Here is a 20,515-nt window from a genome sequence, read left to right on the forward strand (position 1 = left end):
CTTGTTAACACTCTAGAGGCCACATTTATTGTCTGATCTTCATGAAACTTGGTCAGAAGATTCATCCCAATAATATCTTGGACGAGTTCGAAAATGATGCCGGTTGGTTGAAAATCATGGCCCCCAGGGGACAGGGAATTATTCCTTATATGGCTATAGTAAAACCTTGTTAACACTCTAGAGGCCACATTTATTTTCCGATCTTCATGAAACTTGCTCAGAAGATTTTTCATAATGATATCTTGGTTTAGTTCAAAAATGGTAACATTTGCTTGAAAAACATGGCTGCCAGTGGGCGGGGCATTTTTCTTTATATGGCTATAGTAAAATCTTGTTAACACTCTAGAGGCCACATTTATTGTCCAATCTTCATGAAACTTGGTCAGAAGATTCATCCCAATAATATCTTGGACGAGTTCGAAAATGATGCAGCTTGGTTAAAAAACAGGCCGCCAGGGGTTGGGGCATTTATCCTTATATGGCTTTAGTAAAACCTTGTTAACACTCTAGAGGCCACGTTTATTTTCCGATCTTCATGAAACCTGGTCAGAAGATTTGTCCCAATGATATCTGGGATGGGTTTGAAAATGGTTTTGGTTTCTTTTAAAACATGGCCACCAGGGGGCGGGGCATTTTTTCTTATAAGGCTATATATGGCTTTGTAAAACCTTTATAACACTCAAGAGGCCACATTTATTGCCCAATCTTCATGAAATATGGTCAGAAGATTTGTCTTATTGATATCTTGGATGAGTTTGAAAATAGTTACGTTTGTTTAAAAAACATGGCTGCCAAGGGGCGGGGCATTTTTTCTTATATGGCTTTAGTAAAACCTTGTTAACACTCTATAGAGGCCACATTTACTGTCCAATCTTCATGAAACTTGGTCAGAAGATTTGTCCCAATAATATCTTGTTATGTCATATGAGCGACTTTGGGTCTTTCAGGCCCTCTTGTATTAAATTTGCTACAACAAACAGTGTTTACAAGTAACTTTCTATCTATTATTTAAGGAACAAAATTAGTGGTGTAACATTTATTTATTTAAAAGACTTTATCTGTGTCTGGATCAGAGGCTTTTGGTGTAAGTTGAAGGTTGTTAACATTCTAGCTGTGCTATGTGAAAAGTGGGTTTAATGCATTTGCGTAAAGTGTCGTCCTAGATTAGCCTGTGCAGTCCGCTTTTATGATATTTTCTGTTTAAAGAATATCTCACATAGCAAAAATCCAGTTTAGACGGAAAGTGTTGTCACTGATAAGCCTGTGTGGACTGCACAGGCTAATCTGCTACGACACTTTACGCACATACATTAGACCCCCCTTTTCACAGAGCACAGCGCATTAAACAAATATACATTGCAGAAACCATTGATAAGATTAATACTTACACAAATATGACTTACCATTATAAGACATTTTTTCTTACAGATGGGGAGACTTCCTCATTAGGTGATGATGACCAAGAAGAAATTCAAGGTATATTTTCTGTGGACTATAGATGCCCATACCAGTATTGAGGAATATTAGTCTAAATAATCAAAGAATATCTTATAAATGTAAACATGATGATACAGAAATTTCGTTTGACAAATGCTGGCAGTGCCTACAAAATCGTCTATCATAGTAAAAAAAATTCAGGTTTGATGTTGTTTTTTCACAATAATTATTTGCTTATTATAACTAGTAAGGAACACATTAACAACTTTGTTGTAGCTAAAATATTTAATTTAATATTCAGTAGTGGATGTATCTTTTGTGTTCATATGATAGTATGGAATGTGCAGGAAATAATACAAAAAAACTACCAAATTAATATCATTTGTCAACAGTCTGCATTAAAAAAAATCATATACATAACCTGTTACCATTTTTATTTGCTAAATAAGATTTTTTAGGAGGATCGATAGTGTTTAGTTTGAAATGTTCCACCATATGCATTTAACAATGTGACATATTAAATGACGTGTTGTCAGTTTAAAGAGGTAGATTACAAAAGATCTTATGCTTGATTTGTTGACTGTTGGCATCCCCAAAGCATGTACAAATAGTTTGAACACACTCTCATTTGTTAAAAAACTCTGGTTAGTGATTTAATGGATGATAAATGGATATAAAGTCTGTCTACCTCTTTAATTATTTCTTCTGCCTAATTAGGAATATTGATGGTGGAATGTTATAAACTGTTGTTACATTGTGCCAACACAATATAATGACAAAAATATTATTTTTTTTAAAGTTACAAGTACCATCACTGTGGTTTCTATGTTACAAAATTTGTAAACAAATATTGTTTTATTATTTACTGAGAAACTAATTTTGCCATCATATTGTCGGGTAATTCCTTTGGACCTTACCCATACCTATATTAAACCCTATAATGGCCTATATCCACTTATCATAACAGGATTGTATTGATCTAAGGCTTTAATGTTATTGTTTAAGCATTATGCCATCAAAGTCTGAAGGAACTTGTTTTAAAAATCTTAAGAAAGCAATTAATGGTCCGGTCTATTTTTGTGGTAAAATGGAGATAGTAATTTGAGCATTAAAAAGCTGGTTGGTTTATCATGTAAAATGTTTTAGAAATTCTCATGAGGTTATATAGCTGGGATCTGCAATCATTCTGGATTTTGTTCAGCTTCTACCTGAACAGCATTTCTGAGAAGAAATAATACCTATGTTACATCTTAGTAACATACTTATACTCACAAGTTGTTTGATATCTCGGTCTATCACGTACATAAGATTCTCTTAAAATCTATTTTAATACCATTATTCTCTGAACAATTGTCAATCAATAATATTTAATATCAACCTTTGTAAGGCCAATAGATGTATTTCCATATTATGTTACACGTTTACATATTAAGACCAAAGAAAAATTAGAAAATGAATCTTACAAGTCATGTTTTGAATTGTAAACTAATTGCAATTTCTCATTAAAAATAGTTTTTGTTTAAGTTGACTAGAATTTCTTTCATCATTCTATTGCAATAGATTTTAAATGATCAAAATATCAACTTAGGACTCATGAATAATGCACTTTATCTACTTGAAAAACATAGTAAAGTTGTTTATATATGAAATGATTCATGTGAATGAGCAGCATTGTTACTGGTCATATTTATAGAGAAGGCTAAAGTTTCAACCTTTCATTGCCAGAGGCAATTTTTTTATAGCTGAAAATATTTATAATTATTTTACGACATTATCATGAAGCATACGTACATGTAGCATTTGTAAAGCAATTACACTTTAATTTCATTATTGATGTTCAGGCTTACAGGAGTAAATTCTATCTGAAAATCACACACATTAAACAAAAATCCTTATTTGATTGTTTTGAAATCTGGTTCTTATGCTTGAAAAAATCAGTTTGCAATAACAAAGCTAGAACAACCCCATACAATTTAAAAATGATTTCTATTGATTTGTGTTCAATGTAGCCGATAAAAAAAAAATCTCATCATTTATCATGTCCAAAGTTAATTAATAATGTTCCAAATACCTTATAGTCAACTATTACTGTAAGAAGAATCGTCAGTGTTATTAAAATACATGCCAGAATAGGAGATATTTATCACATTGATAATTTTATTTATGACTAGTGTTCTACAAATAAGACTCAGAAATGCAACCTATGCCCACTTCATATTTCACCCATTTAGCTATAAAAAAACACTTAAATACACTTTAAAATACACACAAAAGTGCATTTATACACTCAAAAAGTGTATTATTTGAACAGAAAAATGCGCTTGTTTATTTTTTTAGGCAAAAAAAAAGGTGCCAATAACATGCGCTTTAATGCGCATTAAAAGCGCTTTTAATGTGCATTAAATGCGCATTTAGTGCACTTTTTCGAGAAGGGTTAAATAACACAGATGCATCCATTGATTTTGATGAAGACCAGGGCTTTTAAAGTAATTATACCCCGGCTTGTAAGCTTCAGTTTGAACATTTTTATTGATTTAACAGTGACAAACAGGTTAAAACAAATATAATTTTTTTGCAGTCGGTATAAAGATAACGCAGGTACTTTACGGTATCAATCTTAATAACATATGATAATTATAAATCATGTTAAGGTCATTTTGAAATTTCTAAGAAGTATGAGTTACAAAAAGTCAAACTACATACTAATTTTATAATAAGCCTCAAAGCAATACAAGTTTAGTTTATCAGAAATATTTCATTATTTGAAAACTGCATTCCAGACTTACTGGCAACACTTTTTAAGAGATATCAATACAGATAGCTATTTAAATATGTAAAGGAAGTAATTTCAAGAGGTGTTACTGGAAACATAAACCTAAGAAATTTGTATTTTGAGTAGTTGTTGGTTTATTTTCTTACAGTCCGTTCAGATTTATTTTTCATTGCCAATCAAGCAATAGATAAACAATTTTTCTATTTCCGGAGCTGTCAGGAAATGGGTTCATTTTGCAGATTGATATAATATGCATGCTTTAATTGCGCTCAATATAATAGGTTATTATTTGAAAAAAAAAACAATCAAGAATATTAAGTGAACCAATTTGAAATGAACAATAATTAACATAAACATATAATTCTCTGTGATAAACAAAAAAAGAACAAGCATTAAACAAGCATGCACATTTAATAAAATTTTTGATGCATTTGAAATTGTACCAAACAGTCCACAAATGAAGTATCACTTTATTAGAAAATTAAATGTAAATGAGTTTATGCCAAAATCTATCTAATAGGATTTTGTTATTGTTAAATAATCCTTATAATTTTGGACCAGCTTGTTAGGGAAATTTTCAGATATATAGCTGGGAAAAATGGATACCTATTACGCTTGTATTGTCAGAAGTTTGGGAGGCATTTAAGCACTTATTGATACAAGAGTGACCTCGAAAAACCCTTGTGTAGTGCATCATCTAAACTTCCGATTGTGTTATGCAAACTTCTAAAATCAGAGGCAGTAATGATCAGACATCCATTTTTTAAACTTATTGAAAGCCCCGCCATGAAAGCAAGAGAATTATTGGCAGAATTTTGGCTCAAGGTAGCATAAAGAAGCACTGATATAATTAACAGTAATCTATTTTTGCCTTCATTTTCAGATAAAGTATTTCCATTACCTGACAACTGGCCTCGGATCGCTGCCATATTTCGTCGCCGCAGTTGTGAGCTGACGACCGCAAACTCACCATGTGTGAACAAGGCCATTTCACACCTCGAGTTGCTTCAAAACATCATTGAGGACTGGAGTCGGGAGAAGGAAGAGGAAATAGTAAAGAGCAAGCAGAACACTCCAAAGGGTGGGTACTGTTGACCCTATCTGCTGAGATACATAATTTGATGCATTTGTAGTCCCTTAGAAAATCAAATAAAATCTTTCTTGCTAGATTCATGTTTTAAATGCTTTATTTCCAACAATATTGTCAACAATAAGAAACTGGTGAGTTTCTTGCAGTCTGTTCTTGTTGTTTGTTGTCGTTTTCACTTTGCCTCTGAGTTGGAAATTGTTAAGAGATGTGATTCCCATGGACAGTTATTTGTTGCCCTGGAGCTGTACTTAATTAATGTTAGTTGAATGCTTGCTATTGAGCTTTACCTAACAAGGCTTTCTCATTTTAATTTGGTTGTTTCCCCTGTTGTGTGTATGTAAACTGAGAAGTTACCTTTGGTTTGTTCTAATGTATCCGGAGTTGGTCTCTGAAAAAGGATGATGCAATAAAAAGCAGGAACTAGAGTTTGTGTACATAGCGTTTCTCTTTATGTTACTGTAAAGTTGCTTTAAGGTTGTGTACCTGTAACTTGACAGCTCATGGCTTGTGCTCGTGTAAACTGAGTTGTTGCATATGAGTTGTGGTCAATTTGACTGGGTTGTTTACTTTTAGTTGTTGTAACGTTCACTGAATAGTTGCAAAAATATAATATTATAATTATTTTTTTACAAATTCATTTATATATCTGTTTGCAGGTTCAGCAAAAGATGTTCGGTTTTCAGAAAGCAAGGGCAGCAGGCGTGGAAGCACTCGCCACTCATCTGCCTCAGGGCTTTCTGTCTCTGGGACGGGGTACAAAGCACCGGAGAGAGGTGGGTGGGACAGTATTTGATTTAAGTATAAAATAATTATAATTAAATGATTACCATAATTACTTTAAGTTTTGGACACTTATAAAATAATAATTTTTTGCGTGTCTGAAAATTTAGATACAAAAAATATTCAAAAATTACAGGTGTCCGAAAATTAAGAGACAAAAATTAATGTGTCGGAAAATTATAATTATATTGAAATAAATGCAATTAATTAATGTACAATAATTATCTTGTGATTACCTATTTTTTCTGCTTAAAAATAAATACAACTTCACAGCTTTGCTAATTCTTGCATGAAATGATATAGAACAAAAACGTAAAAAACGAAAACATTCTGCTTCCTTAATAGGACAACACTGTTTCAAATGCTGTTGAGTGAATTCATTACTTTCTACCAGTATACATGGGTCATTTACCCAATTACGCAAATGTAATGGTCCATTGCCCTCAGGCATGAATCTGCAAGGTTTTATGACCTTAATCCCTTTGTAAAAATTCATGATCGAAGTGTCACAATATAGGCGAAAACAGGGCCAAAGTCTGTAGAAAAGGGCGGTAAAATCTACTGTCTGAGACATGAATTATGGACGAAAACCCGTATGTCAGAAAATTTTAAGTCAAAAAAATTAATTATTTTTGCTTAAAATTAGGATGTCCTAACACTTAGAGTGTCTGAAAACTAAAAGTAATTACGGGTATATCAATTATCATTTTATATTATATCTAGTAGTATAATGCTGTTTTTTAACTGAATATTTGAGAATATATGCAACAGTATGATCAGGGGTTAAAAGAAGTCATTGTGCCAGTTTAGCAATCGATTGGTCGGTTGACATGAAATATTGAGAAAACTTTTTCCACTTTTTTAAAGCCATTATATTGAAACTTTACATCTGTCATCTCCATGGAATAAAGATGTGCAAGACAAATTATTCATACTTCCCTTTATTTTCCTTTTAACCTACCGGACTAAGCTTAAGATTGTTTTAGTTGTATTTTTAACAAAGCTCTTGTTTTAAAAGAAGATATAACATGTCTCTAACATTGAGTTTCATTTGATACATAGATAACGTGAACCAATATTTTGTCATCTTCTAGATACTGACTCAGATATGCCGTATCTTGGTGCAGAGGAGGTCATTGACGAAGTGATGACACTGCTAGCCAGACTTGAAAATGATCGGCTGGAAACGGAGAAAGCACTCGAGCGTGAAAGAGATCGAGTTGTGAGACTTGCTTCAAAAATAGACTACCTCTGTCAGCGACGCTTGAAGGAACTGCCGGAAGTTGTTCAAAAAGGTATTTTATTTAATAATCTGCATGCTTCTTTAGTGACAGCTGTGGAAAATTTAACGGATAATCTTCAAGTCCCTTAGCAAAAATTATTAGGTTGAATTGCTACATTTTTTATTAGTGCACATGCTGCATAAGTCTAACGAGGCCAAAACAAAATACTGAGTAAAGTATCATAGGTCAAGCGATTAAAATATTTACTAACACAGAAATTTCTAAAAATATGTATATATTTATTATTTTGATACATTCATGCAATTGTCAGTCTTAGCAAGCTTTTCTAACAAAGTACATGTACTACTGATCTCTTTAGAGATTAAATAATACATTTTAAACAACCTTTAGTATATGCAGCACACAAACAAACCATGATTATTATTAATGCACATTAAATACTTTTGAATTATTGTTATTAGCTCACCTGAGCACAGGTCATTTCTTTTTATCTCAGGTGAGCGACGTTGGGCCTTTCAGGCCCTCTTGTTATTTTGATTGCTCATATATTTTGTCCTATTACAGGTATATTTTAGCATTGAGATAATTTCCACAATTAAATAGTCTATCAGCTAATGAACAACAAATTGACCTGAGGTTAAGAAACTATTTATGGCATTTAATATGATAAGATGATGGCATTAACATGTTCCTGGAATTATAAATATTCTTATGTACAGTTTTTAGAACATATTTAAAAAATGCACTTACTTAACTAAAACCATGCTTGTTATTTTTCAGAACATGAAGAGTGTATTACAGATTTGAATGAATTACAGTGGCATGTAGCCTACAGTAGCAGAAATGAGTCACGTATCAAAGAAAGGGTTGAGATAGCAGAGGTTTTAAATAAACGTCTGAAAGAAGATATAGAATTCGTAAAGAAACACATGTAAATATTGAGACATATTCTTTCACCATTATTTGTAATTGATGCAAATTTGCTAATTAGTGAACAATATATTAAATATTAATATTAAATGTTGACTTTTGTGACAAGACATTTTGTTGTTTTTTTGTACAAATAATATCCTTTAAAAATGTTAATTCCATGCCTATTGGATATATACAGAAAACTCCATTGTTTGTGCTTGTTACCATGCTTTTGATGTGTGGTTTTGTTGCATGCCAGAGTCTTCTCTATATTTTCAGTCCTTTAGTTGAAGAGAAATTAGAGTTGGAGTTGGAGGCGATGACAAAAATAAGAAATGCTCAGAGAGAGGTAAGTGGCCTTGAAATTATGGACATACCTAGGAATACAATAACTTGTTCACACAAATTTGCATTTCTTCATGTCTTTTTATTTTTGACAATTTATTTTAATATGCCCACCAAAAGTAACTCTACGTATGCTTAAGTTGCATTTGTTTTATTAAAAGAAATTGACTCTTTTAAAATGATTACTGTACAAGGAACTCTGGGGTTAATGATTTACAAACATAATTGACAACAATTTGCTATATTGTGCATTCACACTTGTAGGCTTAAATGACATTTAAAGTATTTTTGGACTTAAGACATTAAAGAAAAAGTGTTATGTACATGAATTGTGTATAATACTAGACGTTCAGAATCACCTTGCACAATGCTGGTCTTAAATTTTATGATAACTCTTTCAATATTCAGTTCAAAACAATACTTAATAATGTGTTTTATGGTTTTTCACTCATAATTTTTATAATTCCTGTGTCCATGACACAATTCCACAATTTCAAGGTAGTTTTATGTGTTGTCCATGAAGTATGTTATTTAATATTGATTGTATATTTTATTGTTTGATAGACAAACCAGGAGCTTGACAACACCAAAAATCGTCAGGAGAAGACAGAAGCGAAGAGCAATGAGGCGGCTTCAAAGGCTGAGAAAGAACGTGGACACATCAAGAAAGAACTGGACACAGTACGCGACGCTTTGTCCACCATCAAGTAGGAGACCCTTCATTGCTATTTTTGTCATATGGTTACTTTGAACCTATTTATATGAGCTCAATTACATAAAAAGCCTTAGGCCTTTGATTAACGTATTCTAAATTCCTTTCCAAAGTATATTTGCATTAAAAAACAACATTTCTCTGACCATCCCAAACATAAGTTATTTCTCTATTGACCTTTGCAACAATAACTCTACCTTATTCTCTTATCTAGTGAAGAGCTCTCCGAGGCCAAGATGACGTACAATGCATACATCCACCAGATCAACGAGATCAGTCAACAACTCAAGGATAACGATCAGGAACTTAAGGTCCTTGAGGTCAAGAATGAGAATGCCAAGGTCGCGGAGGAAATGCAGGCAGCTAAGGTAGGCTGTTATTAGCTCATTTCTCTTTTTTTCTCATTGTTTGGATGTTTTCTGTGTAATATTGTAAAACATAAAAAAAATATTGATTTGATTGCCAAACCTTGTTCTGGACTACTAAAACGCTTATTGTACAGATAACATATAAATGTTGTAAATAAATCCAAGGGTTTAACCCAAAGTTTTGCAGCCGTTTGCTAGTTGGCCCCTGCTTATTGCAATCTTAAAGACAGTCTATTATTTGAAAAAGATATATGCCACTGAAGTGAAATGTTTAAGTGATACTTACCACCTCAGTAACACAGTGCAGTTTGCATTTTTATATAGTGTAGTTTAACCCTTTACCACTAACATACGTCTTTTGACGGTTTTGTATTCCCTTAGAAAGTTAAATTTAATGAAAGACCTTTCTCACTTCTATATTTAAGTTATAAAGGCTTCATTCCCAACCCTTAGATACTGATGAGCAGCAAACAGCATAAAACCTGAACAAAAGTTACTCGCAGGCTGTTCTGGTTTTATGCTGTTTGCACATAGCCATTTTTACTTTGCCTCTCAGTGGGGAAGGGTTAATTAGAAACCCCTTTTTTGTTTATATTGATTTTGTATAGTTTCTATTTTGTGTTTATTTAAATACATTAGAAATGTTAACATTATATGGACAGTTTTCTGTCATTAATGCTGTGACATTTTGTTTGTCTGGAGCATAGCTTTAAGACTGTGTAAACTAAAAGCTTTATACTTGATAGCGGGGTGTGTACAGATCTAATTGTACAGTGTTGGAGTGCTCAATAATCATTATTTTTAAAACTTTGCCAATTCGACTTGTGGTGTTATTGCATATTGTTCATGTGACACATCTGACTTGCAGTGTTCTAGGTTACTGTGCAAATTTTTATGCAGTAATTATTCCAAATTGTAAATGGTAATATATAGTCATTTCTTCATTTATTCCACCAGTGTTTTTCTTATTTACCAGGTTGTGGACATCACTTCTAAGATTGGCGAGGCTGAGTTTGAGCATGCAAGGCTTGAGTCCGAAAATGCATCCCTACAGTCAAAACTCAACACCAAGGTCAGTTTGTTAGCAAAATAGATATGTGTTAATGATTTCACCCTTCCATTTAGACTGTTTAATTTTGAACCCATTTTTTAACTAGTATATGATTTTGTCTTTTTTTCCCTGCTGAATTTGAAATAGAAAATCTGTTTCTCACAATTAAGTGCAAGTAAGATTTATGCGTGTGATCAGACAGTTTTTACTTTTTACAGCTTATATTGTTATTTTTCCTACTGCTTTTAGAAGTAGTTGTTTCATGATACCATATAGTTTCCTCATCTTATATGTATCTTTTACTGGTATACTTTCTTATTCTGACTTATTACACCATCCTTTGCTAAGAAAAGGTGATACACCCATTAGAAAGTTAGAGGGGTGTACTGGGATCAGTGTGGACCTCTGTAGGTCTGTATAGACACAAACTTGCCTGCCCATGTTCTAATGAGTCGGGTTCTGAGAAAACTGGGCATAATGCATGTGCGTAAAGTGTTGTCCCAGATCAGCCTGTGCAGTCCGCACAGGCTAATCAGGGACGACTTTTTCCGCTTTTATGGTATTTTTAGTTTCAAGGAAGTCCCTCCTTACCGAAAATCAAGTTTAGGCGGAAAGTGTTGTCCCTGATTAGCCTGTGCGGACTGCACAGGCTAATCTGGGACGACACTTTACGCACATGCATTATCCACAGTTTTCTCAGAACAAGACTCTTATGATAGGAAGTTGTCTGAACATTAAATCTAAAATTGTGTCTGCTTTCACACATGGAATCAGTTATTTTTTTGCATTCAGAAAATAAAGTGGAACAGCACAATTGATGAACTGGAAAATGGAATCAAAAGGCTTGACAGTCAGTTGAGAAAAGTGGAGCTGAGAAATAAAGAGGTGGAGATGGAGGTGCAAGACCTTGTGGACAAGAAAACAGAATGGTAATAGTAATAGCTGCTTATGTCAAACAATGTTTGTGGATGTGTTATTAGAGATTGTTAAATTGTGTAATGGTATGAATCGGAATTAAGTGTCTTTTATATAGAAACTTATACTTGCGAATTGCTATATGTAAATTGAAGATGATGGTGATTATTACAACACGAATACTTTTGATGTTGCTGTTTTGTTTTTTGCGACGAGAACGATCACGATGACAATGACAATAAGGATGACACAGATGATGAGGATGATAATGAATATTGATTTTGCTCGACACAACATAAATAACAAAGATGTTGTTTTTATTTCCATATTCAAGTCAGCGTCAGAAGGACATGGATGAGAGGAACATCAAGCGTATCTACAACGAGATGCAGAAGATCGGCCAGCAGCTGGCTGTCACAATCCAGGAGTTCAATCGGGTGGCAGCAATTAATGCCACCATACGAGACCAGCTTATTGGGGAGCAGGAGAAAACACACAAGATGGAGGAAAGTTTGAAGGTACATTTTTTGGGACCGAGGTTGTTTGTTTGCTGTGTCCATAAACACTCTAGCAGAATCAATCTTTTCTGTTGGCCACTACAACTATGAATACATTGTTAATAACAGAAAATGCTGTATTTTATTTTCCTAGTTCATAACACCTTACAAGACCACATTGCATAATGCTGTGGCAAGAAATTTTTTGTATGTAAAACCATATAGCAATAAGTATGCTTGAAACTCATAGTTTTAGACTCATTTTCATAAAGAAAATTGTACCGGTAAATAAATCTGTGCTAACTTGTAACAAAACTTGAAAATTGGTCAGTGATAACCATGATAAATTTTCTGTTAAACATATCCTTGGTAATTCTATCATTGTTCAAATTCATCACAAATTAATACTTTGGATAATAAAGCAATGGTAACAAAGTTTATCCCTCTAGGGAGAAAGAAATTCATTAAACCACTAACATTTTTAAATTTCACCATTAGCTTTGAACAACATGAGTCTGGTTTCGGATATATGTACAGTGATGTATTTTTGATATTTCTGCCACAGATCACGGCAGACAGTCTGAAGCGTCAAGTGAAGGATGAAGTGCATACAAAGTCTGTTCTAACTGCCAGGATTTCTTCCGACACCCTTGACCTTCAAAAGTCTCAAGGGAACACACGGGCGCAGAAAAAGAAGGTACGCAAAAACTGTTTATTTTTCATTTGAAACTAAAAAAAAAACATTTTACATTTGATTTTAATATGATGGAATTTTTTTATTCAAGTTAATTTTTGTTTCAATCATTTATGCAGTTATAAGCTTGCACAGTTTGGTTCATGCACACAAATAAAAAGGCAAAAAATTGGCATCTGGCTGTTATGCAAAAATCAGTTTCACTTTTAGTTTGAAGTTTTCAACGTTTTGCTAGTGGGCTTACTAATGCCTTCCTTCCAAAAAGTGGGAGTATATTGCATTGGTCAGTAAGCCTTTTGTGTCTGCACAATATCTAGAGAACACTTTGATGGCCAACCATGAAAATCGGTATAAGGATTACTTTGGAGGAAAGGAAGTTGCCTATGGATATTGAGGTCAACTTGCTAAAAGTTAAGGTCACAGGGGATTGCCACAGTAAACAGTAAATGTGTTTCTGCACTATTTCTTAAAAGAACTTGGACTAAATATCATGATAATTGGTATAATGGTTACTTCTGCAAAATGGTTGAGGCATATTGATTCCCAGGTCAAAGGTCAAGGTGACAGGGTCTTTTAACAGGAAATTTGACTTTGGCTCTAATTTTTACATCTTTTTTGATTATTGATTTTTTTACCTTTAATAGTGCAAAGTGGTTTGGTGGTAACATGGGAGATAAAGAAGATGCATTATGATGATGTTACCAGGTCAAATGAAAAGGGCATATCAGCGTGTACCAAGAAATTGATTTCTTCATTATACCTAGAAATGCCTTAACCTAGGATCATCCTAATTGGTTTGCTTATTACTTGGGAGAAAAGAATGATGGATATGGATTTTGAGGTCAACAGGACAAAGGTTAACATTTCAATGGCTTTAAATAGGAAATTTGCTTGCACACAATACCTTGAGAACACCATAATTTAGAATCATTGTGATGTGTGTAGAGGTTAGTTGGCTGAAAAGAAAGAAACCTAGTAAAATCGAGGGCATCAATCTGGTCCAATGTAAAGATCACAAAATCTTGTATAACTCAGGAATTAGTTTCCGCACAATATCTAGAGAATTCTCAGGATCATATAAATGTGAATGCTGGCTAGTCATTACAAAGGATGACCCCTTATGATTGTCAAATCAAGAATTCTAAGGTCAAGGTCAAGTGGACAATTGTATTGTCAGAGGTCATATGTACATTACAGAAATGTCTTGTTTAAGGTAAAAGTATTTTAAAGCTTTCTAATTGTCTGCGCAACCGCCTATATGCTTCATTCTTTTGCTAGTATGCATGATATTCATACAAAGCTTTAGTTGGTGACAGAAATGCTCTTAGTTTCTTCAATATATTCTTGCAGTCATTTGCATTTGTTTATGTGATACTAATAGTGTTTTCTTTGTTATTATTGATGATGTTTCACCATTTTGCATGATTTGTTCATTTTCACACATTTACTGTTTGTATTTTTTTTTAATTATAAAGTAGTGCATGTAGGTTGCTTTTGTTGAGTTGAAAAACATATTTTGCTCACAAATGGCTTTTGATCAGGAATACCATAACTATAATACAGGTGAAATTTATTAAAAAATGTCCATATGTTTCTGAATCACAAATGTAGGAAGAAATCCAAATAATAAGCATGCTATTTTAAACATTTATATGATAGAGTTACATTTTTAGCATCTATGATTTTGCTAACAGGAATAATGCTTATAGTTTACTATGTACATACTGACTATCAACCTCAATGTGCACTTGTGTTAATAGTGCAGTGACTCACATCATGCAGCCAGACAATGAAATACTGCTCTTGTTTTATTTAAATGTATGATTTAATATAATTAAAGGTTATTACTGTTTATTTTATAGAGGGAAGTAAGTACTGGTTGAAAACCCTGTTATTGGATAAGGCACTTATGTACTCTGTTTTTTGCATGCTTAGTATACTATTCCTAAAAAACCTTAACAAAATTAACATATTTAATTGGCCATGAGACATCTTCAGCACATTATTTTCTCCCTAGTGAAAATATTATTGTATGCAGTGCAATTTTAAATACATTGTACATACATTATTACTATGAAACTCCCATACAGTGAATATTTTAAGATATTGAATGTACAGGTATCCAGAGAGGCGCCCCCCCAGAGAAGGACCCCTCAGAGAGGTGCCCCCTAATTTTAAAGGGAGCGGAGAGGTGCCCTCCCATCAAATGTGGAGGGGCGGATAAGTCCCCCCCTGTCAGAATAAAATTGGCGGATATCTGCCCCCTCATAATAATTCAATGGGCGGATAAGGGCCCCCCTGTGTCAGCTTCAGGAACCATGAAACTTCAGGCATCGTCACCTTTTTACTGTAAATAGTTACTCAAACAACAATTGTTTCTAATGAGAACTTCAATGCAAATGGTGAGCAATCAATTACTTATGGCGAGTAAGTTGTGAAAACAATAATCACGTGATTATCAAGATGGCGACGGCCATGCCGAGGCAGGTATTTTTTTTCTGTTTTATACCCTTTATTACTTGTATTTATTTTTGAAATTTCGCTCACTTTCCAGCCATATTAGCAAGAAAATTACTGGCGTTTTTTTTTCATTGTAATACTCACTCCATACATTGACTTTACTAGCCGCAAAATTTCTTTATTTAGGAGGCACTTATCTGGGTCATCAATTCTGACAAGAGGGCACTTCTCCGCCCCCTATTTTTCAGCAGGAGAGCAGTTCTCCGCCTAACAAAAAAACAATGAGGGGGCTAATATCCACCAAGTGAATAATCTTTGAGGGGGCACTTCTCTGGGGGGGCGCCTATCCTAGACTCAAATGTATAGCATAAGTAAACATAAAAAATTCCATGGCAGTGAAGTTGATTAATTTTAGTATTGCAAATTCATTAATTGCTAAGAAAATTACATTATTGGAGATAATGGCCTTTTCTGATGTTATATTTATAGCATTACTATGAATATTACTACGGTAGAGATAATGATGATGACCAATTATCCCCATCGGTAATTGCAACACAGAATAAAACATCATCAGTGTTTGTGAATTAAACAGTCAATTATTTTAATTTTCTACTTGTAAAACTTTAACATAATTATTATTTGAGATTTGTTATCTATTCCCTTTTCACCTAAAAGTGTTGGTCAATGCCCAAACTGTAAAAATGTAAGTGTACATCATTTGAAATTGTTGTAATTCAAGCATATGTAGAAGAAATGCAATATGTTACATTATGAAGACAAGAAAATATATATTTTAAGAAAATGAAAAGTGGATGTCACGATAATATCTTATACATTGGGAATATTAGGTGACAAGATTGTTTGCATCTATGAAACATTGATGAAGAATGTTACGCTGTGTTTTATAAATGTTGTATGAAGGGAAGGAGGTAGATTTTTGTGGTAGGCTTAGATAATTCTGTGTTTGATAAGGTTCACTTTATGTTCCCCATATATTTCACAATGTCATTTGTTGTGAACTTAACACATTACTGTTGTGATACAAGAAAACAAGTGATATCATATTTCTTTGCACTCATAATGTCCTGTTGGGTGTCCATCCATCCTTCTTGCCATCCATCTGTTGAATTTTCCTATGTGTCACACTTACAGATACATGTAACTATAAAATGATTGCTTTTAAAAGTCTGAAAATTACTTTACACAGATATTTACCAGTATGTGAGGTTGCACACCTCCATTCTGTGGTACTTAAGTTTTGTCCATGTCTGTATTTTGGTTTAGATGTTTTTGACACAACTGAACTTTAATATAATGGTTCGTTAAACAAAAAGGTTTGCGGCTAAGTACCTAAAAATTAATTGCTGCCATAGGGCTGAAACTTTATTAAAATATTACGTTTGGATTAATTATTTTCCATGTAAGTTTTGTCTTCAAACAAAAGAGGAATGTGCTGTCTTCAGTGTCCTATCAACACATGTCTAGTTTTTATTATATTTTATATTTCATTTAATTAAGTCTATGGTCCTAATTGTAATCATGATATCACCTCAGTCATCTTTTAAGTGACTTTCAAAATAAAGTCTGAAAAACACCTAGTTAAGGTTCAACCCAGAAATTCTAGGAAACTTAATGATATTAATTGCATTATGAGTTTCTTCTTTGAAAAATAATAAGGTTTCCTTTTTTTTGTGCAAGCACTTTGTCACTTGCCTTGACCCTTTACCACTTAGATACAGATTTTGACGTGTTTGAAGTCCCCTTTGAAAGTTAAATTCAATTAAAGTTTCTTACTAAACCCAAGTTTTAAGGGTTTCAGTTCCAACCCTTTTTTGATACTGATGAGCAGCAAACAGCATAAAACCTGAACAGACTGCGAGTTACTCGCAGGCTGTTCTGGTTTTATGCTGTTAGCACATAGCCATTTTCACTTAGCTTTTAAGTTGGAAAGGGTTAATGTAAGACTATCAGAGGTTGTCAAGAATTTCTTTTTTATGCCCCCGGTAGGGTGGCATATAGCAGTTGAACTGTCCGTCAGTATGTCAGTCAGTCTGTCTGTCCGAAAAAAACTTTAACATTGGCCATAACTTTTTCACTATTGAAGAAAGCAACTTGATATTTGGCATGCATGTGTATCTCATGGAGCTGAACATTTTGAGTGGTGAAAGGTGAAGGTCAAGGTCATCCTTCAAGGTCAAATGTCAAATATATGGCGTCTGTCCGTCCGAAAACTTTATCATTGGCCATAACTTTTTCAATATTGAAGATAGCAACTTGATATTTGGCATGCATGTGCATCTCACGGAGCTGTACATTTTGAGTGGTGAAAGGTGAAGGTCAAGGTCATCCTTCAAGGTCAAATGTCTAATATATGGCGTCTGTCCGTCCAAAAACGTTAACATTGGCCATAACTTTTTCACTATTGAAGATAGCAACTTGATATTTGGCATGCATGTGTATCTCATGGAGCTGAACATTTTGAGTGGTGAAAGGTCAAGGTCATCCTTCAAGGTCAAATGTCAAATATATGGCGTCTGTCCGTCCGAACACTTTAACATTGGCCATACCTTTTTTAATATTGAAGATAGCAACTTGATATTTGGCATGCATGTGTATCACATGAAGCTGCACATTTTGAGTGGTGGAAGTTCAAGGTCAAGGTCATCCTTCAAGGTCAAAGGTAAAAAACAGCAACAACAAAAAAACATTATTTTAAAGCGGCATTCTCATGAAGCTGCACATTTTGAGTGGTAGAAGTTCAAGGTCAAGGTCAAAGGTAAAAAAAAAATTATTTTTTTGCAAAGCGGTGTTCTCATGAAGCTGCACATTTTGAGTGGTGGAAGTTCAAGGTCAAGGTCATCCTTCAAGGTAAAAGGTCATTTTTTTTTATTTTTTTTTCAAAGCGGCGCAATAGGGGGCATTGTGTTTCTGACGAACACATCTCTTGTTGAGTTTCATTTTTCATATTTGTCATAATAAAGCTATCTTCAGAGAAATTATTCTTAAGAATAACTGGCTGCAAACAACATAAATATATAAGAGTAGTAATATATGGTTGTTATATTAGTTATTATTGTACAAGAATGAATTCCTGTGGATTATGACTAACAAAATTGCATGACTTTTTTAGCCTTATCAACATTCCTGGTCTCGACTTGTCTGTGTTTGTTATAACAAATGAAAACTCTTATTTCTGTCATAGTAAATATGCATTGTAAAAGTCTTATACTTGTTATTCTTGCATTATATATGTGTCATATATGCACATTGCTTATACTTGTTAAACTGTATGTGTGTCATATATGCACATGTTTAATACTGGTACAACTGTGTGTAGGTGTCAAACATGTACATATTCAACTTGTCTTAAGTTCAACATGAGATTTGTGATCTGTTCTTCACTAAATGATGTTTTTAAGACATGTGCAATGGTTTGTGACATCAAATAAAAGATCCCTAACATATGTGCCTTATTAGTATGTATGAACATCAATTTTAGGCTAAATAGTAGCAAAACATGGTCTAGTTTGGGCTCAGACTGAAGTTTGCCGTATTAACCTATTATACAGTTTGTGGTTGTTTAAAGTAACTGTTGACTCTTGGAAACAAAAGCATAAAATAAAGAAACATGTTTATTTTAGCAAGATTTTGACCAGCATAAATAAAAACTTATAAAGACCGAGTTTTATACGAAGTTTATGAAAGCATTTCTTTGATTATTTAAGGATTTTATCTAGCTAGCTGACATCAATAAATCAAATTCTGCACAATGTTTGTATAAAAAAATACAATAGAACATTGAAAATGGAACATAAAAAAACTGTACAAAAATGTCCTTGGCTTTCAAGACATGACATGTTGTTAACTTTCTTATATATGACAGTTAAAAAATCATTATTCATAATTATATTTTTTTACAAAAAAAAAAAATATTGCAGAATTGTTCTTTAAATTTGTCTTCTGGATTTGTCTGCAGGCAGAGAAAGTTGCTGAGGAGGTAGTAACTGCAGTAAGCAACATCAAAGAAAAGGTTGAAAAACTGAGGTCTGCAAAAGAGAGTAAAACCAGGGTAATTTTATGCTTCTTGTAATTTAAATGTGAGGCATTTCATAGCAAAACCAAGTTTATTAACTTTCAACAAGTGTCGTCCCAGATCAGCGTGTTTAGTCTGGATTAGCTTATCCAGGACTTCACCTTTTAGCTACAGTGTATTTAAATTATAGTTGGAAAAGACTGACTTAAAACTGAAAAGACGCTTATGGGGAGGACATTTTTATGTCTCAAAGTTTTAATTGTCTATTGTCTAGTGTCCCTTTTAGATGTGGCTAAGCAGCAGTAAACAAACTGTGGTTTTGTTCAAGATACAATGCACTCATGTTTATGTTATATGGTTTAAAATTATGATTAACACTAGAAATAAAAGCTTAACAAATAATTAAATACGTTGACTTTTCATAGTATTTTAAAAATGTTAAAGATTATTTTTAGGCCTACATTATAATGTCTGCGACAAATTTTCTTACGAAAATAAAAGATAAAATATTAATTTGCCCATCAATAGAAAAAGCGTGATTTGTCCGCCCGGCGTGATGAGACAGTCAAACAGATGGCTGAGTCGGAGAAGAAGTTTGATGAAAGGAAGACCAAGCTGGAACCCCACCATAGACAACTCACGGTACATGGTTGTTGTTTAGCTCGGCTGCTTTCGGAGAAAACCCGAGGTATTGTCATAGCCAGCTTGTCATGTCGTCCGCGTCGTGCTTAAACCTTAACATTTTGTCAAGGTTTTGAACATCTGCTATAAAATCAAAGTGCTTCCACCTACAACTTTGAAACTTCATATGTAGCTGCACCTTGATGAGTTCTACATGCCTCACCCATATTTGGGTCACTAGGTCAAAGGTCAAGGTCACTGTGACCTCTAAAAAAAAAAAAAAAAAAATTTTCTGACAAGCTTTCATTTATTAAAAAATGCACCAGCAGCCGAGCGTTGGCACCCATTATGCGGTGCTCTTGTTGTTATAGGAACTACACTGTTCATGGGTTATTTATTTATTTTTAATATGAAGTGAAACAGCTTACTTGACAGACTCAAGCAATGAAACAAAAGAGCATAAGTATAACAACAAAAGACCCTTGATTTCATGCTGGATTGAACCTAGGCTGTTACCACCGTGCTCAAAATGCTAATGACTTAACTCTTGTCTATTGGGACATTTATTGTAAATGGCAAT

At 33.6% G+C, this 20,515-nt stretch overlaps 1 protein-coding gene across 2 annotated transcripts in view; it reads left to right on the plus strand.

The window, feature by feature from the left end:
- Positions 1–20,515, plus strand: part of LOC127860737 (coiled-coil domain-containing protein 178-like) — a 127,521-nt gene that overhangs the window by 4,089 nt on the left and 102,917 nt on the right. For both annotated transcript variants that reach the window (XR_008039908.1, XM_052399010.1), the window contains exons 3-16: positions 1,429–1,476; positions 5,094–5,291; positions 5,957–6,073; positions 7,175–7,375; positions 8,105–8,255; positions 8,516–8,585; positions 9,146–9,288; positions 9,508–9,661; positions 10,638–10,733; positions 11,505–11,641; positions 11,962–12,145; positions 12,690–12,821; positions 19,258–19,350; positions 19,843–19,956. Coding sequence is in view for 1 of the 2 variants with exons in the window: in XM_052399010.1 (XP_052254970.1) it covers positions 1,429–1,476; positions 5,094–5,291; positions 5,957–6,073; positions 7,175–7,375; positions 8,105–8,255; positions 8,516–8,585; positions 9,146–9,288; positions 9,508–9,661; positions 10,638–10,733; positions 11,505–11,641; positions 11,962–12,145; positions 12,690–12,821; positions 19,258–19,350; positions 19,843–19,956 (1,838 nt within the window). In the remaining variant the exon portion in view is untranslated. The remainder of the gene's footprint in view (positions 1–1,428; positions 1,477–5,093; positions 5,292–5,956; positions 6,074–7,174; positions 7,376–8,104; positions 8,256–8,515; positions 8,586–9,145; positions 9,289–9,507; positions 9,662–10,637; positions 10,734–11,504; positions 11,642–11,961; positions 12,146–12,689; positions 12,822–19,257; positions 19,351–19,842; positions 19,957–20,515) is intronic.

This window comes from Dreissena polymorpha, chromosome 15 (genome assembly GCF_020536995.1).
Source record: "Dreissena polymorpha isolate Duluth1 chromosome 15, UMN_Dpol_1.0, whole genome shotgun sequence".
NCBI lineage: Eukaryota > Metazoa > Mollusca > Bivalvia > Myida > Dreissenidae > Dreissena > Dreissena polymorpha.